Here is a 14,738-nt window from a genome sequence, read left to right as displayed (position 1 = left end):
ACTGCTCGGATTTTGCTGAGTGAGCCTCCCATGAGATGTCTGGGTAATTGAAGTCACCCATGACAACCATGGTCCTGGGGCATGTGGCCTCAGCCAGTTCCTGGGTGAACTCCTGGTCAAGCTCTTGACTTTGGGTGGGAGGTCTGTAGTAGACTCCCACCGTTGTGTTCCCTGTGCCATGTTCCCCACGGATTTTAACCCAGAGGGTCTACAGTCATCCACCCTGGTCACCAACATCAGCTTGCAGGGATGCATAGCTTTCCTTAACATAGAGAGCTATACCCCTTCCCCTTTTATCTACTCGATCTCTTCTGCACAAGCTATTGCCACCTATACCCATGGTCCAGTCATGGGTGGAGTCCCACCAGGTCTCCATTATCCCTATGACATCGTAATTATTTGTGTTAAGCAGGAGGATGAGCTCCTCCTGCTTATTCCCCGAACTCCTGACATTTGTGTACAGGCAGGCAGGTGTTCCCTTGGGGGCTCTTGCTTTGCCCACAGGTTGTATCAGGGCTGGGGCAGGGATGGGCTCCCTTAAGTGCCTTGGCTTGCTGGCTTTGCAAGAGTTGCTCAGCGGGCCAGCAGTGGCGGTAGTCCCCCTGTCCCCCAGCAGGCTTAGTTTAAAGCCCGGTGAGCGGGTCAGACAGTCTGGCTGAGAAGAGCCTCCCCCCCAGGGAAGAGAGATGGAGGCCATCTCTTCCCAGCAGCTTACTGTCTCTCTCGCCAGAGAGCGGGCTGTGGTCATGGAAACCAAAGCCTTCCCGATGACACCAGCACCATAGTCTTTGGTTAACTACCTGGATCCTCCTCTCCCTCCTCAGCCCATACCCTGAGACTGGGAGGATTGAAGAGAACACCACCTGTGCCCCCAGTCCCTTTAACCCCGCTCCCAAATCTCTGTAGTGCCTCATGACCCTGCTGGGAGCGCTCTGAACTGTGTCATTGGTGCTCACATGAATAATGAGCATGGGATAGTGGTCTGTGGGCTGGAGGAGCTTGGGGATCTTCTCCGCAATGTCTCGGATGCGGGCCCCTGGGAAGCAGTAGACTTCCTGGGCTAAGGGGTCGGGGTGGCAGATTTCCCCCTCAGTCCCCCTCAAGATGGAGTCTCCCACAACAAACACTTTACGTTTTGTCTGGGGGAGAGCAGGGGCGGTAGCTGCAGTTGAGCCTGTGTTGCCTGCGGGAGCTGGCACCTCAGCAGGCTCTGCTGCAGCTGCAAGAGGTTCGTACCTGTTGCTAAGCTTCCCCGGGGAGGGGCCTTGGTGCTGCGGGCCTTAGGGACCTTGACCACCTTGGTCCATCCCTCTGACTGGACAGAGTGGGAGGTCCTCGAGTCCTCCCTGGACTGTGGCTTGGAGCTCCTCCAGCTGGCACACCAGAGACCCCAAAAGGGAGCAGACCCCACAAGGGGAGGTGGCCATGCTTCCAGGCCCCAGAGCCTGAAAAAAGGACAGGCAGCCCCCACAGCCAAGAGCCAGGGGCTCCGTCAGCGTGGAGCCCAGAACCATGGACTCCATCTAGGTGGCCATCTCTGAGGGGGCGGGGGCCGCAGACCCCGAGGGGACCCTTGGGGTGCAGTGAGTGCCCATCTGCGGCATGCCGCTGGTAGGTGGGCTGGGCCTGAGTCTGCCTACCCTAGGGGGCTTGCAGGCAGGACCTCAGGCCCTTCCGCGCACCCTCCTGAGTGAACTCCACACTAACTCACACACTGGCAGACAAGCGCACCTGTTTGCACAGCCTGTTCATGCAGCTTTGGTCGCATGCTGAATGAAGTAGGGGCCTGGGCGGGGTGGAGCGAAGGGAGACCCGGCCCAGCTCCCACTCAGCCGCCGCCTCCCACTCAGTGAGGGGTTAACCCCCTCCCACCACGGGCCCCGCTTACCTCCGGCTGTGCTGGGGGTTGGTGGGGGGCTCCGCAGCTGCTGGGGGGCTTTGGGGGAGTGGGGGCGCAGTGGGCTTTCACCTGCACTCTCTTGCTACTCCTGGAGCCTAACTACAGCTTTTTTGCTGTTGGTGGGCCCTTTTAAAGTACAGTGCACAGTGGGCCTGCTGTCGATGAAACTGCTCTTGGGCTAAGGGGGGCCCTACCCAGGATTTGGGGGACCCTGCCCCACTGGAGAGGGACTGGTGAGTACCCTCCCCCTACCTCTCTCTCTCTCTCTCTCTCTCCCCACCCCCGGGGGGCTGGAGCAAGTAGGGGCCTAGGTGGGGCGAGACCCAGCCCGGCTCCCACTCAGCCACCTCCTCCCACTCTCTAAGAGTTAACCCCCTCCCACCATGGGCCCCGCTTACCTCCGACTGTGCTGGGGGTCGGCGGGGGGCTCTGTGGCTGGTGGGGGGGTTTCTGGGGGGACTTCGGAGAAGCAGAGGCTTTCACCCACACATCTCTTGCCACTCTCAGAGCCTAACTCCATTCATTCAGTGTGGTTTGGGCCATAGGAAGTTTCTGGTGATGAGATTAGCAAGGTTTGGTGCTTGTTTAACGGCTAGGATGGGTGGTTCTGGAAAGATTTATTTGAGCATTTGGGTCTTCTAGCATGGGTTGTAGTTGTTTGAGCTGTATGGGTTCCAGGGAAGGATGGTATGTCATAAATAATGGAGTGAGGTTCGTGGGGGTTTTCTTTTTGTACTCAGCAGTTCTTCATGTGGTATCTGGGTGGCTCTGTCAAAAGTGTGATTTATGTCCTCAAAGAGTGTCCTTATTTGGTGAAAGCCCTTTTGAGATTTGCCACTCCCACAATAACTACACCCCACAACAGAACCATCACCATTCCTGGATGTTACACCTGCATCTCCAGAAATGTAATATATCTCATCCAGTGCACTAAATGCCCTGATGGAAAATATGTAAGAGAAACCAAACAACAGCTACGTACCAGAATGAACACACACTGAAAATCTATTAAAGATAAAAATACCCAGTTACTTGTGCATGCACACTTTCTCTCCAATCTGTGGGTTTTTGTGAGGGAAGTTGCAGTGTTTTATCAGAGAATTTGCGATTTTTAAAGAGCGAAATCAAGGATCCCTGATTATCAAAAGACAAAGCAAGTTTGTAGGTTATTGCAATACCTATATAAAGTTGTTTAGAAAATCAAAATCAACCTCACAGGTACCGAGATATCAACTTTTATTCATCTTGTTAGTCATGGCCACCATTTTCAAAGATGGTAGCCAAATGCCAAGATTTGAAAAGTGACTCCCAAGGTAAATTTCTTCCTTAGCACCTCAGTTATGAATTTCAAAAATAAAAAGGTCCCTCCCAAAAAATGCACAGGCTTTATATATATGGACTACAAAGTGGTATAGAGTAAAGAAGGAAGTTGAGTACTGGTAAATGGTTACTCGAGCAAAGCATTCCCCATATAAACAGAGGTAAGACAGGGATGTGTGCTGTCCACGAAGTTAAATGTACATTATAGATGGATGATGTGAACATAGTATTGAAGCATACGGAGGACTATGGTGAAGTGTCAAAGGCAAAATTAAATATGCTAAAAAGTATGTTGATGGAGGTGAGAAATTGAGAAAATATACAGAAGTTTGGCCTGCAGGTGGTAAAGTGTGTGATCAATATCTTGGGAATCCTAATGGACACTGAAGGGAAAGCAACAAAGGTGTGGGAGAAGTTAGAGAAAAGAGGGAGATGGATATTGGGATTATGGAGTGGTAGAAAGTTATTTTTCCAGGATAAAATGGCTGTGGTGAAAACAGTACTCTTGCCAATCATCCTCTACATGGGAATAATGCATCATGGCAACAGATAAGGAGGGTACAGAGGTAGATATGTTTTTTCTTGAGGAGGAAGTCAAAGAGAAAGGGAAGTAAGAACAGGGGCATACAAAACCAGGTAATTAGGAGGTTGGGGAATGCCAGATTTGGAAAGCTTTGTGTATACTAATTTTATAAGTATGTTCTGAAAAGAGATAACAGAGGAGTTTGGGAAGACTGCATATTTCTGCCGTTACCTGGTAGGAAGAATGTTAAGACGGGCCACGTACAAAGGAGAATAGAAAAAGCTACGTTCATGGCAGCCACTGGACCACTATGCGAAAATGGAGAGCTTTGTATGGGTATATAAACTTGAGGGATTGGGATTAGAGTGTTTGAAAGACTATAAGAAAATGATTAATGTGACAAGAAAGAAAGATAAGATAACAATAATTGGATAGCTGATGGAAAGAGATGGCAAATATGTGGAAAGAAATGACAGATAATAAAATAAAAGCAGAACATACAAATAACATATGGATGATGATCTGGAATAGTCTTCCTGTGTGGGGCATTCAGCATAAATTGGGCATAAGATTGGCCGTGTGCCTGAGAGAGGGATATGGGGCTGAAGAATCTGTGTCACATGTATTTTGGGACTGCCCTTTTATGTAAGGGCTATGAGAGGAAGTGTCATTTTTTGCAGGCAATCAGTATGAATTGTGACTTAACATAAGAAATGGTGTTGTATGGGTTAATACCCTAAGGACTGCAGACATGGAGACAGAACCATAATCCTTTGTGTGACAGTAGTGATATGGAAGGCGAGAAACCTACCATTGGTCAAGGGACTGGCTTTCACCACGAGAATGTTTGGAGTTGGCAAATTATGAATTGAAATACTATGTGGATCAAGATGCAGACGTGATGGGAAAGGAGACAACAGAGAAGAGGTGAAGGAAAGAAGAATGGCTGTATTTATTTCAAAAGGACAAAGGGGCAGGGTGAAAGTTGTTGCTTCCTCCTGGGTTGGTTTGTGAGAGGCTAATGTGTTAATGGTGAAAAGAGAAAAAAAATATTGTTGTTGGGGAGTGTGGCGGGGAGAGCACTGTTTGTGCCTGCCACTTTAAGACCTGACCCAAGCAGCCAGCAGGTGCTTGATTGCGGCAGTCATTTTAGATCCCTGGCTGCTTATATTAAAAATAGATCAGTTCCCTGCTGATGGGCCAGGCAGTAACATCGCCTAGTTGCAAGGCTTGGAGGTAAGGGAGGAGCTGTAGGGGAGGGCTAGGAGGCTCCCAGTCCTGGGCATGACCTAAAACTGCACACTGCTGGGAGTGGGTGGCCTGGTGGGGCTCTCAGTGGCACAGGAGCATCCAGGAAATGCCAGGCCAGTTATCACCCCAGTGAAAGTTGGGTCAGGGTGCCTTAATAACTCCGCCTCCCACAACCAGGTGGGTCACCCATTAGTAGGGTCCAGAGGGCAGACCCCCGAGAGAGAGTGGGGCTAGAGGCTCAAAGGCCTGATGTAGAGTACCCTCAACTGGTCAGTGCTGGGGCCAGGACCAGAGCGTTCAAAAGGGCCAGGGGTCCACCGCGAGGGGTGCCCAGAGCTGAGGGCCTGGGGTTCCTGATCGGCCTTGGAGGCGAGACCAGGGTCTGTGTGGCCAACGGTCCTAGGGAGACCACGCCTGAGAGGGGAAATAGTTTCAGGGAGCTAGGCAGCCCTGAATGAGGGTGGGGTAGGCTGCCTGAATGGAGGGATCTTAAGGGGTCCTGATTGGAGGATTCTGGGGCCCAGTGTGGGGCCGGTGAGAGTAACATCTGTGGATGCCATCTGCGAGGCATGGGCTGCAGTGTAGGGGAGGAATGGAGATGCAGATAGTACCCCCTGGCATTGGGGCAAGAAAATGGGCAGCCTACCACCTAATTAAGATCATTAATTAGATAACAACAAGGCATGGCAGTAAAGAAGGCAGGCGGTTGGCTCAGAAACAGATGGGCGGGCCAAAGGCAAAATCGGCCTTGAGAAGGCCCCCTGTTACAGGAAGGTTGTCAAGTTTTATATTAATGTAGTTTCTTTTAGTTGTTTTGTGATGCAAATTAAAAAAAAAGACTCCCATCAGCATCTTAGCCTTTTGGCTAAGATCAAGGGGACACTTGTCTGCCTGTACATGAATGCCAGGAGCTTGGGGAATAAGTAGGAGGAACTTGTCCTGCTTAACATAAGTAATTACGACGTCATAGGGATAATGGAGACCTGGTGGGACTCCACCCATGACTGGACCACGGGTATAGATGGCTATACCCTGTACAGGAGAAATTGAGTAGACAAAAGGGGCGGGGACATAGCTCTCTATGTCAAGGAGAGCTACGTGTCCCTGCAAGCCGATATTGGTGACCAGGGTGGCCAGCTGGAGACCCTCTGGGTTAAAATCCATGGGGAATGCGGCACAGGGGACACGATAGTGGGAGTCTCCTACAGACCTCCCACCCAAAGTCAAGAGCCTGACCAGAAGTTTGCCAGGGAATTGGCTAGTAAAGTGCCAAAGACTGGAAGAAGGCCAATGTGGTGCCTATCTTCAAGAAAGGGAGGAAAGTGGATTTGGCAAACTATAGGCCCATCAGCCTGATCTCAATCCTGGGCAAGGTCTTGGAAAAGATTATCAAGGAGGCCATTCTTAACAGACTAGCTGAAGGCAATATCCTGGGGGATACCCAGCATGGGTTTGTTGTGGGTGGATCTTGCTTGACCAATCTCATCTCCTTCCATGACCAGGTGATCTGTCACCTGGATAAGGGAAAGGAGATTGATGTCATATATCTTGATTTCAAAAAGCCTTCAATCTGGTATCCCATGATCACCTCTTGGTAAAACTGGCCAACTGCAGCCTCGGGTCCACCATGATTCGCTGGCTGGGGAATTGGCTCCGTGGTCGGACCCAGAGGGTGGTGGTTGGCGGAAGTCAGTCGTCATGGTGCCCTGTGACCAGTGGGGTCCCCCAAGGCTCTGTCCTTGGACCTGTATTATTCAATATCTTCATTAATGATGTGGACATTGGAGTCAGAAGCGAACTGGCCAAGTTCGCTGATGATACCAAACCCTGGGGTAAAGCATCCATACCTGAGGACAAGAGGGTGATCCAGGCTGAGTTTGACAGGCTCAGGAAATGGGCAGGTGAGAACCTGATGGTGTTTAACACCGAAAAATGCAAGGTTCTGTACCTTAGGAGGAAAAACCTGCAGCATCCTTATAGGCTCAGCAGTGCTACACTGGCTAGCACTACAAATGAAAAGGACTTGGGGGTCATCATTGACCACAAGATGAACATGAGCCTTCAATGTGATGCTGCAGCTAGTAAAGTGGCCAAAATGCTGGCTTGCATCCATAGATGCTTCTCAAGTAAATCCCGGGATGTCATTCTCCCCTTGTACTCGGCCTTGGTGAGGCCGCAGCCGGAGTGTTGCATCCAGTTTTGGGCTCCACTATTCAAAAGGGATGTGGAGAACCTTAAGAGGGTGCAGAGGAGAGCCACACACATGATCAGAGATCAGGAAAACAGACCTTATGACGACAGGCTGAGAGCTATGGGGCTCTTTAGCCTGGAAAAGCGCAGGCTCAGGGATGATCTGATGGCCACATATAGGTTTATCAGGGGTGACCACCAGTATCTGGGGGAACAATTGTTCACCAGAGCACCCCAATGGATGACGAGGTCGAATGGTTATAAATTCTAGCAAAACCGTTTCAGGCTGGACATAAGGAAGAATTTCTTTACTGTCTGAGCCCCCAAGGTCTGGAATAGCCTGCCATCGGAGGTGTTTCAAGCACCCACACTGAACACCTTCAAGAGAAATTTGGATGCTCATCTTGCTGGGATCCTATGACCCCAGCTGACTTCCTCCCTCTTTGGTAGGGGGCTGGACTCGATGATTTTCCATGGTCCCTTCCAGCCTGAATGTCTATGAAATCTATTAAAGCATTTTTGGCACCAAGGGTAGGGTGTCAGGGTTGGCTCTGGCTTTCCTGGTGTGAGCCTAGTATTACAGTACCTCCAGACCTACACACACACCCACGCACACTCTCTCTCTCTCTCTCTCTCCCCCTCCCTCCTGACCCCTGTGATTTCCCCAAGCTTTTTCTCCCATGGTGAGACCTGTCCATTGCAGTCTGGGCAATCTGACCCTTGCAAGTTTTCCTGAATGCAGGACACAACTGCACAGTTTTGTGGTAATGAGGGATTGTGTTTAGAATTCCCCCACTGCTTGCTCCTTCGCCTTTTGGCTAGGAACAAGTGACACTAGGGGACCTGAACCTTCAGCCCTCCAGGCTTGGGACTTGCATGTAAGATGCCTGCCATGGATTTGGGGAGTATCTGAAGCCCAAAGACTGATGTGTGGGTCTACCACACATGCAGACTTGAATGATTGATTTCTGCTCAGTTAAAATTTGGTACTTTATTATTGGTCTTTGCCTAATAGAATTTGGAACTGACTTAGCCCTTGAAAGTAAATTAAAAAAAAAGAATATGTGATTGTCACCGTTAAAGGTGTTGGTGACAGACACACGGGTTCACAGTGTGTTTATTGTAATGAGAATAAGAATAATGTAACTGTATAGGTGTGGTTTGGACTTTCTAGTGAGCCATATCAGTCATGGGACAGATTGGAAGAGGTATGTACATCATGCTCAGTACTGACTGTATTTTAATCAGCTTAAAAGTTGATTTCTATTACTGAGCACATGCTGCTTTTGGCAGCATTTTAATGATAGACAATTATTTAATGAGTTTTCCTTGCATGTGATTGTAAGACAAGGATTTTTTCCCCCATGCTGATTGGAGAGAAACACCTTGTTTTATATTCAAGTAAATATGGTAATTCTGGCATCAGAATGAAACATGATGTTTAAATGTTAATTTATTTGTTGTTCCCATTGTAGTCTACACTGAGACAAGCTGGTTTATAGAATAATTAGAGCAGGGATTCTCAACCAGGATTCTGTAAGATTCTTACAAGGGTGTTGCACGCTGTTAGTGCCTACACAATTCACAAGATAAACCCATTGATTTCACATAGGAATCCATATTGTCAATCCTATTCTGACCTGTTGTGGTCTTTCTGAGCATTTTGCAAAACAAGAATGCTCTAGTGTTTTTACATAGTAAAAAAAACAAGTTAAAGAAAAAAGCTGGTGTTTTCAAAGGGGGGTTAATTTAATGAGGGGGGTCCTTGAGTCTAAAAATGTTGAGAACTACTGATTTAAAGTTAGACCTATGGGAAACTGCCTGCTTTATTCATGTTGGTTTGAACAATATTTTTCATATTAGTTTCACTAAGTGTGCTGTTACATCTGCTTAGGGACATCTATAGTAGGTTACATCCATTTTTGATTTTGACTAGAACCTTGTTTCATTCATGGCTACTAACATATGCTTCCCTGATATACCCTAAAATTAGGTCTCCTAATGCCTAAAAGGTAAATGTTGGAGTAAACATGGAGCCTCAAGTTTAATATCTGCTAGCAAAATCTGTTGGCATTACAACTCTGGGTATTTTGTCTATCATGTAAATGTACAGTCCTTTTTGGAATTGTAATAAGCTTTTGACCTCAACAGCATCTTGTGGCAATGATTTTCACTATTTGTGTGTGTGTATTGTATGAAAAAGTATTTTCCTTTTATCAAGCTTAAATTCACCATTTTTCAGTTTCATTGACTGTCTCCTTATTCTTGTATTGAGACAGGGAGAAGAAAAGCTGCTGATGTACCTTCTCTGTCATTTGTTATTTTTAGCTACTCTTAACATGTCCTTTCTTATCCATCTGCTTTTCAAGGTGAACAGTCCCCTTCCTTTCACTCCCTCTTTATATGACATTTCTTTCATGCCCTGATCATTTCCATCACCTTGTCTGAAATCCTTTGAATTTTACAGCTTTGGGGGGGAGGGTTGGAGCTGGAGTGACCACTACAGCATGCAGTGTTTTAGATGAATCTATTTATATAATGACTTCAAAATATTTTCCTCTTCTACTCGCCATGCCATTTCTTATGCATCTTAATATCTTGTTTACTATTTTGCCCGCAGCTACACATTGAACTGCAATTTTAATTGAGCTGTTCTGTTTTAAAGTTTAGATTTATATAAGATCCATCTGAAGAAAGATTCATTTCCATCTTTGGAGTATTGTGCAAAACGTGGAGGCTGAATATGAAATGACTGTCAATTATTTTTTATTTTGTGGGGCTCCTGTATAGTTAGTATCATAAATATCAGATTTTTCATGCAGATTGTAATTAATAATGTGCAGGAAGATTGTAATGACAATTTATGATAAAAGTTGATGGAGTTACAGTATTTTACACAACAGAGAATCTGGCCTTTGATTTCTAAATACCATTTACACGTTATTTATATCAAGTAATATTACATATCTTATGCCCTTAGAAAATTATTGGTGGGGTGGGGTTCTTTTAACAAAAGGGAGACAGACACCTGAAGACATTAAGATAAAACGTATTGAAGTATAAGGCAGTGTTTCCGTTAGTTTGTCCTTGCAAAAGTCTTGTGTGTGAATTTGTGGACTATTTCTCTAAAGTAGCCTGAATGCTTTGAAACAGAATTGTTTCAAAGCTGTTTAGATTTATTCCCAAGACAGACTCATCGTGTTCTTTATTTTGTGTGTTAGACACAAAGGCCATACATGTCTCTGTAATAGGCGTAATTAATAAAATCTGGATAGTACACCTTTATCAACAGTACACTTCCCTCCAAGTAAGTTCATAGGTCATGAATCACCTTTCATGTTAACTTCTCTGCCCATGCATAAGAGAACCCAGCAGCATTAAACAGATTCAGGAAAAGGTTTTGATAGCAAGTTCAGTTATCTCTGATGCTTTCCTTGTTAAGTAGAGTGATCTGTTTATTTTCGGCTGAAGGCATTAATGGCTGGGAATCATTTATATTGGCTGTAGCAAGACTGTTGTTAATTGAACAGGGTCTAAAAGCATTATGTGGCATGTCTTCACAGACATTGATGAATGCGGAACTGGAAGGCACAGCTGTGCCAATGACACCGTTTGTTTTAACTTGGATGGTGGGTATGACTGTCGATGTCCTCATGGAAAGAACTGCACAGGAGACTGTATCCATGAAGACAAAATCAAGCACAATGGACAGATTTGGGTGCTGGAGAATGACAGGTGTTCTGTCTGTTCATGCCAGGTCAGTAAAGGAAATGAACTACTCTTACAGTGCTGCTGTAATTAGTGATAGGAATGAAGGGTGTGTGTTTGAGGGGGAAGAAAACTTCAGGTTTCCAGTAAAATTACTATTGCCCTGGATCCCCTTCTCCATAAGAGTGATATCACAGGGAAGATGATTTCCACGGGGCCATTTGTGGTCAGTATGCTTCTGTATGTTATGCTTTTGCCCAATATGGAGCTTCCCAATTCTGCCTGCATAGATATTAATCCCATGGACAGTTGGCAATGTAGTGAATCCTGAGAGAAGTATACAGTACTAAAAGTAAGGATAGCCCACCTCCACTTTTTTTCCACCTGGAGAGGTGTCATTTTATGTCTAGAAGTGTTTTTATGTGTGTAGATTTTGGGGATGTGATAAGACTCAGGGTTATCAAATACAGAGAACTGATAAGAATGGAAGGGAAGAAAAAATATTTTCTTTTTGTGCCCTCCCTTCTGCATAATATGGGTTATCCTTCTTAAATACTTGCTGGCATGTCTCCTAAACTCATGCTTAATGCAGAAAATGTTGCTGATGAAAAGAATAATTTCATAGAAGCTAAGATTTCACGGGTGTTTAATTTAGCCCTTAGATAGGTGCAGTGTTCTTCATCTAAATAATTTATAATAGGTATAAGAGAGATGGATTGCTATGGAAGTTTCAAACAAGACCTAGTAGCATTGTACAAAAATAGTGTAATCTTAGTATAATCCATTAAAATCTGGCTCTCAGAAAAAATACCATATTTCATCACCTCAGGAGAGACTTGTTTGAAGAGCTGCTGTGTTATGAAGCATGTGCATGAGGAATTAACAACATTTAGTGATTTATTTACTCTGCAGATGAATTTACGATAATTGTACATTTTATACTGTAATTTTCATCCCTGAATGAACCAGTTTTAATATAATGGAAAATGCTTTTTACTCCAAATTACTCTTGAATTATCAATATTTGATCTAGAATTAGGCCATCAAGCCTAAGTTTTGCGCTGTGACTATTGTGAGTTATACTAATTTCTGTTGTTGTTTTGTGTTTCTCTGTTATGTAACAACAGAGAGGATATGTGATGTGCCGACGGATGGTTTGTGACTGTGAGAACCCTACTGTTGACTTGTTTTGCTGTCCCGAATGTGACCCAAGGCTTAGCAGTCAATGTCTTCATCAAAGTGGGGAGCTCTCATACAACAGTGGAGACACATGGGTGCAGAACTGTCAACAATGCCGATGCTTGGTAAGTATTCTGATTGCATCAATGTGGAAAGGAACAAAAAAAAATTTCAAACATTTTCATGACTCCAAAAAAGTTCACTTGGAATGTATTTGCTTGTTTCCTTGTTCATAAATTTCTGTAATCAAGGTTTGGCTTGAATAGTTTGGCCAAGTTTCATTTAATCACAAAATGAAATTTGTTTAATCCTGAAAGAAAGTTTGTTTTGGCATATTGGAGGTCCTTCAGTTAAGGAACCTAAACAATGGCAAGTAATTTAGGTGATAACAGTTTGAAGAACAAATTCTGAATATTGAATTATTAAACTAATATCATAGTAAATAATTTCTGAGAAGTCCATAGGCTGAAATTTGTTCATTCAGGTATTTTAAATAGCAGTTAACTTGACCTGTTTATGAATATTTCACCAACAGGAGAAAAGACAAGATTTCCTGAGTGCTTTATTCTTTGTGAATTGTTGCACTTTACTACCTCTAATATGATGAAAGATTTTAAAATATTAAAATCAGCTTGAAAGCATGTCCCTTCGAAGTATAAGAATTTTTTCCCTAGGGTAAACATTTCATGCACTGAGGCAGTACTACTTCTATGTAGTGCTGTATAATAAACTTCCTGGACAGAAACAATCACCAGATGAAAATAAATAATTTCATATCTAGATATAAATGTGATTCATCTGATGGTTTTCTTTGGGCTAACAGTCATGAAAACCAGCAAACTTTCTTAGGTTTCAACTTTACCTTTGCTAAAATACAGTAAATTAGGTCCCCATGTGCTTCATTAAATGTTAAAAGAAGCCCTGCTATTTGGGATTTACATAGATGACTCCTTTATTCAAATGCTTCTATGTAATTGTAGCCAGTTTCTTCATCTACCAGATGGATGTTTTAGGTGATAACTTTTTTGTTCATTCTTTGTACTTTTTCAATCCAAAAATATCAATTAAAACAGCAAGGTTAGGCATTGTTTGCTTTCATACTCTGCATCATGTGATTCATAAGAACAAGGAACACCAGAGGCAGATGGGAAGTTTATAAAAAAAACCAACATTATACTTTCTCCATGGAGAAAAGTAAAACAAAGTCCTGTTCAACAAATTCTTAGAAGATCTTGCTCAGCTCTGTGCTCTGGGGACCACTTAACTCACCACTGTTTAATGGATGATACATGGTTTTTGTATATGAGCTACTTCTGTAGGGCCAAATGTTGGCTTCTCAACATAAATTTTAACTAAACAAGCTCTAGGCATGTTAAGGTTGTTACACAAAATCCTAAAATGGATTGGTAACCACAAAAGAATTTTGAGACCTGCAGAAAAATCTCTTATTCAACTTATTAGTACTTGTTTCAGTTCAAACCATCAAGGCCAGCTTGGGCATCAACTTTTGAAAGTCAGCTAATCTGGTCCTTCAGTTCAACAAAAAAAAAGCAGCAAATTCTAGATTTGGGGATATTTACTAGAAATGTTGTCATCATCTTCCCTTTTAAATGTGGAGCTGCAGTTAGCTTGATTGCCTTTACTGACTGTATCTGCTGCAGTTTTATACCAAAATGAGATCTCTAGTGTAGAGACCTAAACAGGTTAGGGCTTCATGAAAGAAAATCAGTAACTTGAATTGAACTTAGAAACCAATCAGAAAGCATATAGATTACAAAGTTCTTGTATAATGTGGAGTTTCTCTTAAAACCTAACATAGCCACATTCTGCACCAGAGGAAATTTCCAAATGGCACCAGGTTGTAGCTCACTGCAAAGTGCTTTGCAGTTAATGTAATCGGGAGAGGGCTAAAGCCACATCATTAGGATGAGGTTGTAAGGAAGGGACATAATAACATTCTTCTCAAGGACATGTGGGAAAAGATCACAAGCAGTGAAGATAACAACACCCATTTACATAGCAGCTGAGCAGAGAATAAAACTAAAGGTGAGTGAGTTGATAGGGCAGAGTTTGTCATTTCAGTTCCTATCTTTAATGCCTTTCTGAAGGCTCTGATTCAGGCCCCATATTTGATTAGACATTAATGCAGTTGAGCTTCTTATTCAAAGTCAGGGTAACAGCACTTTGCTAACTTCCCGAACAGGCACACAGACAGTGAACAGACTGGGTGACAGAACAGAACCCAATACAGCCCAGCATGAGAAAAACCAGAGAGGAGATGAACACTGCACCTCTCAAAAGAAGGAAAGGGTATAAAGTAGATCTATGAACTCTGTTAATATTCATAGGTATATCAACAGTACCTCATAGTCTGTGATTTCATGGTCCCTAGTGCCCCTAAAAGTCATACCAAACACATGCAGCCTAATCCTCATATTTGCCCTCTTACAAGTCAGGGTTATTTTCTTTTGAAATGCAAGGATTTATACTAGTATAAATTGAAAGAGCAGTTGAAATTGGAAGACAATCTTTATTTGTTGTCCCAAACAAGCTACTAAGAAAGCAGACAGTCTAGGCAACCTGTCTCCTCATGTAGCATTGCCTCCCCTGGGCAGTCAAATTGCACTTGTTGTGCTGCCCCTTAGGCTTGTACATCCACCAGAGGGT

At 44.2% G+C, this 14,738-nt stretch overlaps 1 protein-coding gene across 2 annotated transcripts in view; it reads left to right on the top strand.

The window, feature by feature from the left end:
• The window catches only part of NELL2 (neural EGFL like 2), a 266,470-nt gene that overhangs the window by 247,823 nt on the left and 3,909 nt on the right, over positions 1-14,738 (top strand). For both annotated transcript variants that reach the window (XM_090042380.1, XM_090042379.1), the window contains exons 17-18: positions 10,748-10,941; positions 12,020-12,196. In XM_090042380.1, coding sequence (XP_089898506.1) covers positions 10,748-10,941; positions 12,020-12,196 — 371 coding nt within the window. The remainder of the gene's footprint in view (positions 1-10,747; positions 10,942-12,019; positions 12,197-14,738) is intronic.

This window comes from Crocodylus siamensis, chromosome 4, assembly GCF_052110815.1.
Source record: "Crocodylus siamensis isolate JL-2025a chromosome 4, ASM5211081v1, whole genome shotgun sequence".
NCBI classification, from domain to species: Eukaryota; Metazoa; Chordata; order Crocodylia; family Crocodylidae; genus Crocodylus; species Crocodylus siamensis.
Note: the sequence above shows the minus strand (reverse complement) of the source record. Positions and strands in the feature narration are given on the sequence as shown.